This window comes from Astyanax mexicanus, chromosome 3 (genome assembly GCF_023375975.1).
Source record: "Astyanax mexicanus isolate ESR-SI-001 chromosome 3, AstMex3_surface, whole genome shotgun sequence".
NCBI classification, from domain to species: Eukaryota; Metazoa; Chordata; class Actinopteri; order Characiformes; family Acestrorhamphidae; genus Astyanax; species Astyanax mexicanus.
Window position 1 is genome coordinate 55958873 of NC_064410.1, and position 15910 is coordinate 55974782.

The 15910-nt window shown below is 36.9% G+C and overlaps 1 protein-coding gene across 3 annotated transcripts in view; it reads left to right on the forward strand.

Annotated features, from left to right (window-relative positions):
- Positions 1-1152: 1152 nt before the first annotated feature.
- The window catches only part of chst12a (carbohydrate (chondroitin 4) sulfotransferase 12a), a 458541-nt gene continuing 443783 nt past the window's right edge, over positions 1153-15910 (forward strand). Inside the window, exons 1-2 of one of the 3 annotated variants that reach the window (XR_007438090.1) lie at positions 1153-1703; positions 6766-10622. Coding sequence is in view for 1 of the 3 variants with exons in the window: in XM_007247802.4 (XP_007247864.2) it covers positions 6819-8114 (1296 nt within the window). In the remaining 2 variants the exon portion in view is untranslated. Of the gene's footprint in view, positions 1704-6765; positions 14275-15910 lie in introns of those variants that run through there. The other 2 variants (XR_007438091.1, XM_007247802.4) reach the window with 2 other exon arrangements.

Here is a 15910-nt window from a genome sequence, read left to right on the forward strand (position 1 = left end):
GCCTGTTTTCTATTTACAGTGGAATAAAAATGGTAAGTACTGGGGCTGCATAATATATCATTGCCTAATCGTCAGTTCAGCATCGTCATCGCAATGTGAGCGTGCACGATAGACACATAGAAGGACATGCAATGTCACTGTCATGTAAGCATGACTTTCGTTTCAAAACATTCTGTTTCTGAAAGAACATTCTGGACACACCTTCAATTGTGTGTTTTTCCATTATTGTTAAATATATGGAATTAATTAGTAAACAAAAAGGTGTGTGGTAAAAGCAGATTATGTATTATGTTTTACATTGTTCAAAGTAAACACCTCTTGCTTTTAAAGTAAAGAAAAAATATTTTTTTAAATGTTTAAAAAGTCCAGGCAATAAAAAAAAATGTATATGGTACTGTATATGGTGTACTTTTAATCTATTATATACAAAAAAACTATTACATTGTCAATTTCTATTCTGAATATCATGCAGCCTAGATCAGTATATAGAAAAACTAAAAGGTTGTACAAAATTGACATTTCTAAAAATGTAATTTCATTTAAATTTAATATTAATAAAAAAAAAATCTAAAAATGGATTTTTGTTATAAAAAGGGAATATCCTTGTGTAAAGATATATGTTGTAAAAAAGTAAATATACATAAAATTGTTCTGTAAAAAATATATGCACTTTTTTATATATTTATATAATTAAAAAAAACATGAATGTTCTGGGGAACATTCATAAAAAATGCTAACGTTTTGTAAATAAAAAATTCTTACAAAAAATAATAATATATATAAATTAGAATGAAAAATGAAAAATACTTTTAAAACATAGACAAATATTCTGTTTACTATACACATTATTATATAAAATATATAAAAAATAAATAAACGAATTCCCTGTAAGACAATTTGACAGTTTTGTAAAATATAGTTATATAAATAAATATGGTCATATACATGAATAAATATAGTTATATAAACACAGTCGTATAAATTAACACAGTTGTATAAATAAATATAATCAAATATATATTAATTTGTATAAAATAAGAAATAAATAAGTAAAAAGTTCATAAGTAAAAATATGAATCGTATTCTCGCGGAGTTTATTGGTGAGTGAAGTCTCGCGATGTTTGCCCCCTCCTCCAGCGCTGCTCGTGCACGGGGTGTGAGTGCGTGAGCGCGCGCAGCTTCCTCAGCCGAGGCGGCCTGGGCGGAGAGAGGAGCCGAGAGGAGCCGAACCGAGCCGAACCGGGCCGAGCCAGCCCGTACTGCCATGTTTACACTGTTTATTTAACGGCGGACGGTCCGGGTATGCGCGGAGAGAACTCTGGGAGCGAGGCGGGCTACTTGTTGTCGGTGTGGCCGCGGAGAAGCGGGGGTTCGAGGGGCTGCGCGGCGCTGCTGGTTCGGGGGTTCGGGTCGGAGAGAGTTCGGTAAAGAAGCGGGTCTGGAAGCTGGTAGCGGTTCCGGGGGCTGAGAGAGTTCAGAGCGGCGCTGAGGGGGTTTAGACCCCGCACTGAACCGCGGGGCTGCTGCAGGGTCCAGCCCGCGAGCTTCGGGAGAACAGTAGCGGTAGTTACCGGGAGTTTCCGCGGATGACCGCGACCCTCAGCCCGCCTGGAGCCGAACCGCCGAATCACAGAGCCGCATTGTGCTGCGAGCCCAGCAGCCCAGCACCTTCCACATGGAGAATAAACACCACAGCAGCCATGGTGAGACACAGAGAGAGCGATGTGGCATCAAATACTCATATAATTCACTTTAACGCGCTCAATGTAGCGCTTAGTAATCATAATACCTGATTTATATTATACACTAAAGCTTTATACCTAGTATAGTTACTGTAAAACCAGTCTTATATTACTGTACTACAGTTAATCTACTGTAAAATCAGTCTGGAATTACTATATAGTAGTTAATCTACTGCATAATCAGTCATATATGACTGTACTATAGTTAATCTACTGTAAAATCAGTCTGACATAACTCTACTATAGTTAATCTACTCTAAAATCAGGCTAATATTACTGTATTATACTTAGTAATCTACTGTAAAATCAGTCTGACATAAATCTACTATAGTTAATCTACTGTAAAATGAATTTGATATTGCTGTACTATAGTTAATCTACTATAACATCAGTCTTATACTACTGTACTAAAGTTTATCTACTCAAAAGTCAATCTGTCATAACTGTACTATAGTTAATCTACTGGAATATCAATCTGTCATAACTGTACTATAGTTAATCTACTAAAAACTCAGTGTGGCATAACTGTACTATAGTTAATCTACTGTGAAATGAATTTGATATTGCTAATATTACTGTACTATTGTTTATCTACCCAAAAATCAGTCTGTCATAACTGTACTGTAGTTAATCTACTGTAAAACCAGGCTTTTTTTGTTACTGTATTATAGTTAATCTACTGTACAACTAACCTGGTGTTACTGTACCATAGTTAATCTACTATAAAATTAGGCTGATATTACTGTACTATAAGCAATCTACTGTAAAATCAGCCTTTTATTACTGTACTTTCCTATAGTTAATCTTCTATAAAAACAGTCATATTTGACTGTGCCATTAATCTACTGTAAAATGAGTCCAATATTCTTATAACTAGTCTACTGTAAAATCAGCCTAATACTAATTTATTATGGTTAATCTACTCTAAAACAGTCCTATATTACTGTACTATAGTTAATATTCTGTAAAACCAATCTGACATTACTGTACTATAGTTAATGTACTGTAAAATCAAAATTGTAGAATTGTCTCAATTTCCAAAAGTTAGTAGCATTTTTTTGCTATTATTATAGTGGCGAAATTACAATTATATTGTTTACTGCAATTTCTGGGACAATATACCAATTAAAAACAGTTGTTGTGATAGGCCTATCTACTGCAAATCAGCCTGACCCAGTATTGCTCCTTATATCCACAATGCTTCTGTTGCATGACTATAAATAGGCAGGCAGGTAGTACACAGTTACAGCACTATAGCATACTAAGGCAGGGTGATATGACTAAACAACTCATATCTCAATGTGCTTTAGAATAATTATGATGTACGTTACAATGACTATATGGTAAAGAAACAGTATTTATTTGTAACATCAAAAATACAGCATGTTGGGCACTTAAATAGTAAATACCTAACTGCATATCCAAATAGTGTTTTCTGTTATGCAGCATATCTTTTATAACACATAGTCCGTAAAATCAGTGCAATGTTAATATGATTAATTTAAGATACAATCAGCCTGGTCTTATTATAATTGGTCTATTCTAAAATTGCAGCTGAAGAAGTGTGTAATTACATGGCTGCTATTCATATAAACTTAGTTACCCTCATGGAAATACACTCTTTAGAATTTTCTATATTTCTGCATAAATGTGACCTAAAACATCATCAGAATTTTAAACAACTCCTACGAGTAGATGAACTGAACCCATGAAGTGGCAAAAGTATATAAATCTCTACGATTAGCAGTTAGTTTGAAGGTAAAATTTGAATCAGGTGTTTTTAATTAATCAGTGGGGTGACAGTCAGGTGTGAGTGGGTGGAGCCTGTTTTATTTTAAGATCAGGGATCTCGCAAAACCTGCTCTTTACAGCACACATTTGTGGAAGTGTATCAGGGCATAAACAAAAGAGATTTTTTGAGGACCTCAGGAAAAGAGTTGTTTTTGCTCATCAGGCTGGAAAAGGTTACAAAACTAATTCTAAAGGAAATTCTAAAGGGTTTGCAAACGTTTAACCACCACTGTATAACCACATTAGAAAAAAATATGCGGTTGAGACACACTTGTGTAATTGGGTATCAAAACTGAAGTTGACACTGACACTGACACACACACACACACACATATACACATTTTATGCAAGCTGTGCTGCTGTAATCCATCTGTAACAGTCAGTACACCACTAGTAGTTACAGTGTTGTTAGGCCTGAAATGTTGGCTAGTTTTTTTTTTTACTGAACAGTATGTGCTATACAATATTATTGCGATTACACTTTAAAAGCTATTAACTTTTGGAAATTGAGACAATTAAAAAAATCATAATGCTTAATTAATCTATACAAATATTTACTTTAGATTTAATACAGTAATATTAGCCTGATCAAATATGTATGAAAAAAAAACATAAATAAAAACATTGAATGAGAAGGTATGTCCAAACTTTTGTATGCTATAACAATGCAGTTATATCCTGCTTGAGAGTAATTTACCTTCCAGACACTGGAATATAATAAATCCTGAAAAAAAACAACAACAAAAAAAACACTATTATAAAAAGTCAGTTCGAATCCCCGCTCATGCAGCTTTGCCATCAAGTTGCCGGTACTCAGAGGGAGCAAAATTGGCCCTGCTCCCTCCGGGTGGGTAGATGGCTCTCTCTTTCCCTATCACTTAAGGGTGATGTCCGCAACATAGGGCATCTGTAAGTTGATGTACCGGAGTCGCTGCGCTTTCCTCCAAGCATGCTGTGGCAGGAGCTCGAAAAGAAGCGGAGTCTAAGTTTACATGTATCGGAGCAGGCATGTGCTAGTCTTCACCCTTCTGGTGTGTTGGGGCATTACTAATGAGTGGGTTGGGTAATTGGCCTTTCTAAATTGGGGAGAAAGGGGGAAAATTCAAAATAAAATTCACATTAATGAGTTCTCCTCACCAAGAAAAATATCCTGAGCAATGTTGAGGTCAGCTAAAATGATTGAGATTGTGGCCATATATGGTATGATGAGTTGATAAGGTATTGTAACAGCTCTATGTGTTGTTACATTAATTAATTAATTAATTAATTACACAGTTATTACAGACACTTAATATACCTATAGCGTGGGTATACAACTTTGTACGTATTTTTGTATGTGTGTATCGTCACGCTCTCCAAAATAGAGCATCTTTACATAGAGAAGGATATCTATATAAAATGTTTTTTTGTGTGGATGCCACAATATACACATTTGCATTTGTCAATTAGTTCATCTGTTTTTCTATCTATGTGTCTGTCTGTCTCTCTGTCAGTCAGTCTGTCAGTCCTTCTGTCTATAAATCTATCCATTTGCTCACCTGCCTAGTAGTGTGTGCTTTCCTGCTTCTGCAGTCATTTCTGCCATGTCTGTAAACCTGGGCTGTTACCCAGTTATAGAGAGCGGCGCTGTTGACTTTTCCTCAGTGTGTTAGTCTATTTATAATCCAGAGACTGTTCTCATAGTGCTTGCCTTAAGAAGGAGGTTAAAATGTTATAAAAAAGGAGGAATAAGCATGCCTTACACAACCGCAGCCTCCTTACAGTTGTGTACTTGTTCTAAATTTCGTGGCAGAACGCACTGCCACGACTTGTGTTACTCATAAGATCCTTTGTGAACTTTTCAGAGCTAGACCTCGTTAAAGTAACACCGCCATACCATAAGCAGTCGCGTCGGCGCCCACAGTAAAGGGGTTAAATCGGGTTCACTCTCAGCTGCGTGTGATTTTGGAGGTTTGACTTGAAATGGCTTCTTCTACGTTATGAATTCTGTACATTGTAGACATTCAGGCATTCTGAGTCTGATAGGGAAGAGTTTAAGGTGCTTTAATGTCTACCTGTTTGGTCTGGACTTTCTGACTTTATAGTTTGATCTGAACCAAAATCATCAGGAGTAAAATGTGCCATAAACCAAAGCTTAGATCAATGGGCCAAAATTTGGTCTGAATAATAGAGGTGGTCTTGGTCCATATTGACATAAACCATGGTTCAATTTGTCTGCAGTGTGAAAACACTTTTCTAGATGAATCAGACATTTGGAACCATTAAATATTAGTACCTAAAATCAACTCCCCTTATGTGCGCGCTCATCACACAGTAGTTTTAGTGCAAAATTGCTCATGATTCCTGTATCCATCGTAACTGTAGATTAATCCTTTTTTATAATAAGAAATAAAAGGGACGTGATTCGGTCTCAATCTGTTCCAGCTATCAAATATACTGTGTTGTTTGAGTTAAACTGCTGATAAGACGCAGTTTAATCTTGATATTTCAGCCAGATATCGCTAATTATGACAGATATGAACATATGCTGTCTCTGCTCCATGCTGTTTATGCGTGCAGTCTGTGCTGCGTTTACTGCTCACAGCCATTTGTCTCTGTGTACTACATGTGCATCAGTGAAAAAACTGTTTGAAAGTGCAGTGGCAATTTTTTTGCATTCTAGCTTCACACTGCACAGATACTTATCAACTGATTTGGACCATGGAAATTATAGAAATGTGCAGTATACAATGCAACTAAAAAGTATTATAAATTGGATTTACAATGTAAAATTAAACCAAACATACTGTGCTTCAACCTGATAGAAACTTAGTAAAAACTTAGTAATGTCTACTATATAACTGGGCCACATTATATGGGCCACATATAATTTATTTTTATCCAGTCTTTTTATTTGATACTTTTTGAATTTTTGTGGAAAATATTGTATTGTATTTTTAATATCACAATATATATCACAATATATACAGTATCGCAAAAAAGAGAGGGCACAGCAAATTTACGCTTTTATACAAGCTGTACACTGACTACTTTACATTGTATTAAAGTGTCATATCTTTAGTGTTGACCCATGAAAAAAGATATAATACAATATTTACAAAAATGTTACTCACTATTGTGAGATACTGTACATCATAATATTGTAATGTTTGAAATTGTGCAGCTCTAGAAGATATGTTGGATTTACGAAAGGTATTAATGTTTAACATTTTTTTTCTTTTCCTCTCTGTAGGACACAATGCTTTCCACTGAGGTCACCGATGGTGAAATGGAGCGCAGGTGAGAATGGAACTGTCCAAACCAGACAAAATGGGCAAGTCAAGGCTGTTCCGCATCTTTTTGATCCTAGGCTCTGTCTTCATGATCCTTCTGATTATCATCTACTGGGACGACGTTGGAGCCACTCACTTTTACCTGCACACCACCATCTCCGGCCCTCACTCCTCACGCCTCCCTCCAGAAGGCCACGCCCCTCCCAATAAGATACCTGAAGAAGACAAAGATGGCTCGTTCCTGTCTGATATCGATGCCTTCGTCAACCAGTTTCTGGAAGGCACCCCTGACCCAACAGAGCAGGCCAGGGTGGAAACTCCAGCTCACAACCAATCCTCGGAAAAACCTGAGGAGAGGTATGTCCCCAGGCGGGAATGGAAGATCCATTTGACCCCCATCGCCATCGAGAAGAAGCAGCAACAGGACAGCAGGAAGCAGATGATCCGTGAGCTGTGCAGCAGCAACAGTAGTTTGGACTTTCCTGGAAAGAACAGGACATTTGACGACATTCCCAACAAAGAATTGGATCACCTGATTGTAGATGATCGGCACGGCATCATCTACTGCTACGTTCCAAAGGTGGCGTGCACCAACTGGAAGCGCATCATGATTGTACTGAGTGAGAGTCTTCTAGTGGACGGCGTTCCATACCAGGACCCTCTGGATGTTCCTGCAGACCTCATCCACAACAGCAGCCTGCACTTCACCTTCAACAAGTTCTGGAAGCGCTACGGGAAGTTCTCCCGCCACTTGATGAAAATCAAGCTGAAGAAGTACACCAAGTTCATGTTCGTCAGAGACCCTTTCGTGCGGCTCATCTCCGCCTATCGCAACAAGTTCGAGCAGGAGAACGAGGACTTCTACAAGAAATTCGCCGTCATCATGCTGAAACGATTCGGTAACTATTCCGACCCACCGGCCTCTGTGGTGGACGCTTTCGCTGCTGGTATTAAACCAACCTTTTCGAACTTCATTCAGTATCTGTTAGATCCTAATACTGAGAAAGAAATGCCCTTTAACGAGCACTGGAGACAGATGTACCGCCTGTGCCACCCTTGCCAGATAAATTATGACTTTGTTGGAAAGCTGGAGACCTTGGACGAGGATGCCGAACATTTGCTACGCATCCTGCGTGTGGACAATGTTGTGGAGTTCCCATCGAGTCATCGCAACAGGACAGTGAGCAGTTGGGAGCAGGATTGGTTTGCCAACATTCCTTTTGAATCACGAAGAGAGCTGTACAAGCTGTATGAGGCTGACTTTAGACTATTCGGGTATTCTAAACCGGAGAAGCTTTTAAATGAGTAAAAAATGGCTTCCTTCAGTCAAAGGGCATCTTGTGATTCCCCTGTTTTGTGACTCCTCAGGGGTTGGTCCATGTTAACCACCTGGGCATAAAAAGGGGTCATCATTTTAAGGAAACAATGAACACTGAAGAACACTTCAGTGAGATCCATACTGATATTATATACAGATTTTTATTTACATAAAAATTTCAGTTTTTACTTTATTCAGAAAATACAAGAAAAACACTCGATTTGGCATGCAGTACTGTATGTTCCAGTGGGTCAAAGTAGTCATTCTAGGTAATCAAATTCAGTTACTAGTAACATTTTGCGCTTTTTCTTTTACTTTTTTTGTAAAGTATTGGTTTATATCATAATTAATTGCAGTTTATAATCCTGGTTCATTACGATCTGTAAGAATTATAAGTATGCAGCTTGAACGTACAACTATCATGAGAAGATATGCTAGATAAACTCACATTTAGGACAGTGCACATAGAATATTTAGAATATTTTTGTATTTTTTGCTATTAAATGTGAAAAAAAGAGAAGCGCTAAGAGATGCTAGCTACTATTTTGGAAGAACAAGAAGACTTTAAACTTTTTATGCGTTCCTTTTCCATGGTGGAAGGATACACTGCACTCCTTTAGCAGTTAAGGAACTTCTGTTACGTTCAGTTACTGAGCTCGTCAAGAGTAACTTTTATGCACATCTATGAGACATCACCTCATTTTTGCATTGCTGCGATTTGCTTTGTTTACCCACCTCAGGATGCAAACATTGTTGTGTACTAGGGATGTCCCGATGTCGATCCAGTGACTCCAGTGGCGTATTTTAACAGATTATCACCATTTTTATTTTTATTCCCAATCCAGTTCCAAGTCTTTGCTTTAACCAGAGTGGTCAGAGCTTTATCCGGTGTCTGCAGGGCACTATTACCAGACATTACATTACATTACATTTGGCAGAAGCTTTTGTCCAAAGCGACTTACAGTAATGATGTACTTTTAGTAATAAGAGACATAGAAGTTCAAGTAAAAAAAAAAAAAAAAAACTTTTTTTTACAGAGCCTAAAGTAGGCATTAGGAAGCACTGAAGATTTTCAGAAGGTAAATGAAGGAGTTTAGTTAGAGTCTGCTGTGTGGAAGAGTTTTAGGGTGGAGCATGCATGGAAACATACCTGAAACTGTATAAAGTTATCTCTCAAACACTCCGCACTGAACCACACGTTAAGAACCGACTAGAGGCTAGTCATAATGCTGATACGCATTAGAGCTGCACGATATTGGAAAAATTTTACATTGCAAATGTTATTTTTCGTCTATATATAACACTAGATTAAACAATGCAGGGCCCATGATGTTAGCAGCACCACCCCCACCCATGCACTGTCTTGCGTCCGGAACGATTAAGAGCTGAGTCAGCGCCGAACTCTCAAAACCCAAGAAAACAGCAAAACAACAGTAATCTGGCCTTTAATCAATTTCTTTAATTTCTGGAATTAAAATCGTGAATTCAGCTGTAACTGGAAATATCTGCGCTGCAAAACTGTGCTGGACTGAGGTGCACAGTTTACGACACGTGCGTTTACAAGCATGTGCCCAACCATGTGGATGGAGGCCATGCTGCGGTTACCTCCTGTTCACTCCTGCCCCTCCCCTCGCGCTCGTGCTTCTCCGGCAGCAGCCGGTCACTCACACAGACACAGAGACAGCGCTGTGTATCTACTTCTTGTGTCAAGAGTCAAAACATTGCAACATGATATGTTTGATTTAATTGCCTTAAAGTGACATTGCATGTCATGGCATGGCAATGACTATTGCCTATGCGCACATTGCGATGACGATGCTTAAGCGATATATCGTGCAGTCCTAACACACACTATATAAACCCAAATCATAGCATAATCACAAAAAATAGCACACAGTATTAAGCAGACAACAACACATAACACAAGTAACTTAACTGCAGCGTTTTAATGGATGGGTGATCACTTGATTATAAAATATTAAACCAGTCCAAATTGTCTGTTACTAAAAGTAAAGTGTTTTTATTTCAGTATTAATCAGCAGCTTATCTAAATTTCATTTCTACACAACAACAAAGATCAGATCAGATTAGATCAGCATTGGTTGATACTTAGCATTTATAGGAGACTCAGATCAGACTGAGGTACAACATAAGCTGATAAATTTGCTGATAAAAAGCTTTTTTTAGAGGGTGTACCTCATTTTAACTGTATATGCCTATTTAAATCCTAGATACATACAGTACGAGTCAAAGTTTGGACACGCCTTTTCATTCAGTGTTTTTCTTTATTACTTTATTTAATTTATTTTCTGCATTGTAGATTAATATTAAAGACATGAAATATTTAAGGGATACATTTGAATTTAGTAAATGTAGTAAACAGTTAAAAAAAGGTTTATCCTCCACAGTCCGCTGACCTAAAAGCAGGAAAACGGGAAAGCAGCAGTTATTGTTAGCACCTCCAGGAACTTCTTCAAGACGCGGAGAAAACTATTCCAGGTGACTCTCCCTCATGAAGAAACTGAGATTAAAATACCAAGAGTGTGCAGATCTGTCCTCAAAGATAAACGTGATACTTATTTAGAAGAATCTGAAGTATAAAACATATTCTGATTTATTTGACACTTTCTTTTACAGTTTACAGAATAATTCAGCATGTTTTCCTGTATAGCTTTAGTATAGTCTTCAATATTAATTTTACAATGTAAGAAAACCAAAAAAAGAAAGAAAACGCATTGAATGAGAAAAGAGGTGTGTCCAAACTGGCACTGTATTTACTGGTACTGTATAAACTGTGGAACTAATTGTACTACTTATACAAACACACACAAAGATCTGACTGGTATCAGTACTTCAGAAACTTGGATTGGGGCTAAATAAGATGGGTGTTACGTGTTATTAAACATGGATTAATGTTTTATCAAGCTACAAAATCAAATCAGATCAAATCAAAGATTGGATCGTTACTGATTGGGACATCCCTAATGTGCACTTTTTTTCCAGACCTCATTTCATACATATGTACCATAAGACCAGATCAGTATTGATGCAGATGAACACTCCACACAAGCTGTTTGTGTCACTGATTGAGACAAAATGATGTTACTTCAGATCTGCTGTTCTTTTGTAAGTGTTTAACTGGCATCTAAAGAGGAAGATTAAGTATTTTCTGTTATTTTTAAAGCCGGGGAAATATCCGACACAGGGCTTTGTCAGATTGCAGCTTGTGTTTGTCCGTGGCATCTCTCCTTTCATCATTTTTATCCTTTTCCTCTTTGATTTGAGCATCCGTTCCCCTGGCAGGAAGCCTTCCCTGCTGCCGGATCACTCTTATTGTCGGCGTGCCATAGAGTTCTAGCATGTGTGCCTTGCGGTTCGTTTTTATAAATATGCATCTCTCTAGAGACCCGGCTTTGCGGGCAAAATTAAACGTCTTGTTTGTTCTGGTAAGAAGTAGCATTTGAGAGCAGATTTCTCTTTAGCTGCATATTGTTTTAAAGGCTAAGTGCAGGCACAGCGGTCCTGTGTGAGCAGGCCTGATTAGGCGTGCGGTTCTTAGAAGGAGGTTAAAGCACAAATAATAACTATCTGAGGCCCTTAAACCTTTCTTTTTTCTTCTGCCTGCTTTACTGTAGCATTAAATCGGTCTGCTCCGCAGACGTGGGCATGTGCAAATGAGGATTTTAATGAGCGTATGTATGGCTTGAAGATCAGTGTTTCGTTTGGGAAGGTGTTTCAGTTGCCATCGTGATGTTGGTGCACTGCATTTTGCACATTGACTCGTTTTGTATTAGATGAGTATGAGTGGGCGTGTGTGGTTTTTAGGGATGCACCGAAAAAAAAAAAATAGAACAAATTGAAACATTTGGCCAGAGGCAAAACACCGAACACGATTTTTTAAACTATTTAGACTTTTTTCAACAGTGATTAAACTACATAATATAAAAAATTTGCATAGAAAAAGCAATTACAGAACTGTACTTTAAAAATAAATATATTAAGCACCAAACATTTTAACATCCAAACACATATAACAAAGCACAATATATTTACATTGCAGCAGTGCTATTATAATCATGAATTTACCTCAACAGTGCTTTTCTATTGGTAAATTTACCTCAGCACTGCAATTCTAATCCTAAATTTACTTCAAAGGTGTTGTATAATCATAAATGCACTTTAGCAGTACAATTCTCCTAGCCATATATTTACTTCAGCAGTGCAATTCTAATCATTCATTTATATCAGTACTGCAATAATAATCCTAAATAAACTTCAGCAGTGTTTTATAATCATAAGTGTACTTCAGCAGTACAATTCTATTTATACATTTACTCAGTATTGCTACTCCATTGCTAAATTTACCAAAATTCTAATGCTAAATGTACTTAAGTCGTGTTTTATAATCATGAATGGAATGTACTTCAGCAGTACAATTCTAATCATATATTTACTTGAATGTTTTATAATCATGCATTCACTTCAGCAGTACAATTCTAATCTTATACATTTACTTTAGCAGTGCTATTCTAATCATGAATTTACCCCAGCAGTGTTACTCAATTACTAAATCTCAGCACTGAATTTCTAATCCTAAATTTACTTCAGCGGTGTTTTGTAATCATAATGGATTTCAGCAGTACAGTTCTAATCATATTTACTTCATCATTGCTAGTCTAATCAGGAAATTACCTCAGTAGTGCTGTTTAAGGCACGTGTGGGTAAAATTTGAGAAGAGAATAGTAGGCAGTCTTTTGGCCGAAAAATGCTAAGGCTACCTCAGCTAACGTTACTATCCTAGCATTGTACATCTTATATATCTCAGCATATAATAAGGAAAGAGCTAGTTAGTGAAGATCTTTTGTTTCATTCGTGCAAGTAGAGAGTAAAAATGAACTTAAACCTGCCGTTTGTCATTTCCCTTTTAGTATTCTACATAGCAGTACTCTGATACAGGGGCCAGTGGAGAGATGATCGAATGTGAGCATGCTGCTACTGCTAAAAAAGCCCTAAAGTTTGAGGAAACACTGCAGAATGACTTTTAAAAAATTAAATTATGCAGTCTTTTCACATATTAATAATTTAGATTGCCAAATATTCGGTGCATCCCTAGTGTTTTTATTTAGTTTTTTTTTTTTTTTGGAAAAACAGGAGCGTGCTTGTCCTGTTTTTGGCCTGAAGGCGTATGGAAAACAGCAGCAGCAGTTTGGAGCAGTGTGGAGAGCAAGGGTATTGTAGGTCAAGGGTACTGTAGGGCCCTCAGGCCAGGCCATGATCAGCAGCTGGTCCAGGAGGCACTGCACTGGATTGGCCCAGTGCTGGCAGTGCCTTTCCTAGAGACGAGGACACAAAGTTTACACTCAAAAGATCTATAATGTACAGGTATTTTTGTAAGTGATATTGTAAGTCAAAATAATATATTTTGACTTATTGAGAACATTACAATTAGATACTTGATATGATAGGAACTAATTTAATAGGCTTTGTGTTGTGATATAGTTGTGTTTTGTTGGTTGTTTTGTTGTTATTTTGTTTGGCCACCACGATGCATGCTGTGCTCTTGAGATTCATCAGAACTTTCACAGTACTGCTTCTTCCATTATTTTCTGTTACATTGTGTTTAATGGATCCCTTTCCTGATTGCTGAACACTGCAGAAGGGAACGTTTCGTCACTCATCTGTACAACATGCTGCCTGATGCTGTTCTATATGTTTGTCACCCGGAGTTGTTGTATGTTTTTTGTATGTTTTTTTTATTTTTTATTTTATGGACATTGAGTGCCACGGTATTTGTATTTGTTGAGATTTGAGAACTTATGGAACTTCTTTTAGTGAATACTATCAGATCAAAATGCGAAGATAAAAAATAAGAAGATATATGCATTTCATGTTTGCATGGGATTCTGAACCTCCGAATTCTTGATTTCAAGGGATATCGCTCACTGTGTTTGTGTTTAAAACAAGAAAAAAAACAGCATCCACAAAAGGGACATGCTTCTCAACACATCGTCAGGTTGTAGCTGAAAAGAAAAAAGATCAATTTTGCTGCATCTTCGACTTTTACATTTTTATTTATTACAATTTTAAGAGGCTTTGTTTGTTGTGTGGTCTCAAGAGATGAAGAAATAAAGCTTAATGCATGGTGCAAAAAGCTCTGATCTCTGTTTATCTGACTTTGAATTATCATTATTGACTTGAGCGAGCAAAAGTTCAATAACTGACCTTCATATAAAAATGACCGTGATCAGTCGCGAGTTATCCTAAGAGCTTTCATTTCGCTGTTAAGCAGCTGAATGTGAATCATATCCCCACAGGGCATCAGTTTTAATGACTCTCTTTGGTGTTGCCCTTTTAACAAATGACTGGCCAGTATGTCGGTGCTTTAATGGCTGTTCAAGAAAAGTGCTTGATAATAGAGCGCTGTTTTGCTGCGATGAGTCACTGCTTCCATTCATTAGTGTGTGGAGATTTGTTGGTGCAGCACACAACAGCCACGCTAGATGGCAGTAGATGACTCTGTATTTACTCAGAAATCCCATTTACTGAACTTCACTGAACTGCATTTGGACAGATCTGGGTTATGAAGAGCCTGGCTGCTTCCTATTTCTCCTGTTATACAAAAAATGACTGTAAAACACTAAAGGGAGCCTAAGAGTGAGCCCTCAATCCTGAGTGAATGGGGTAAATGGTGCTGAATGACCAAAAACTTTGGGAGAGCACGGGAAGCACAAATAAAAAATATGTACAGTGTTTCTCACATTTACGTTACTTCTATTTGATAGCAGTCCAAAATATTTCGTGTTTTATCTGATCAACTTCATTTAATGTCCCTAGTGAAAAAGAAGTATACTTAAGAGCATTAAAAGGATGTTCGATTAGGTCAAGAATACTTAAAAAGTGCATTTTCTTTTTAATGTACCTAATAAAAATACACTTTAAGTACTTTAAGCAATATGTACAAAGTACTTTAAGCAATATGCTTAAATCAACGGTATACGTTGTGTTGTTAAAGAAAAATATATAAAGTACTGCCTAAAGCGCACTTTAGTGTAGTTTTTTTTCCCTTGCAGCATTAAGGTGTACATAATATGTGCATCAATATGCAAAGTAGTACATTTACAATATACTTAATGTGTATTAAAAATTATGTTTAAAAAACACAAAGCTACACTTAAATCTACTTAAGTTCAGAGAAGATATATATGACAAAAGGCAATTAAGAGCAGAACCTAATGTTTTTATGTTGTATTTAAATATAGCTTAATTACAGTTAAAATTTACTTAGGTTGTTTCAAAATAGTACGTTAAGTATGTATTTTAGTATAATTTTTTATGCGCCTTATAGTGTGAAAAAATGCTGTAAATAGTGTGAGTCTCACATTTTGAACTGAATTACTGAAATAAAGTAACTTTTTAAAGATATTCTAATTTTTTAAATGCACCTGTAGTTTCATTATTCTATGGAACAGCAGTTCCACTGCTTTACAGCTCAATACTGGTGGGTTCATGTGCTCCAATGAGTTACATTTGAATGGCAATGCTTTCTGCAGAGACTAGATAAGCGTTGTCTGTGTGCATTTGCACATCTGTGTTAGCAATGAATTCAACTTGAAATTAAACTTCAACTTGAAATAATTAAATAGAAGGGGCATCCACAAATATATCTTAATAGGTGCTTTTTTTTATCAGGATAATGTTATTTTCCTAACATGCCAGTGGTTTTAATAATATGTTTAGTTTTCCTTTGTGTTTCCAGGTGTTGCAGCTGTCTTACCGGCCTGCTGGAC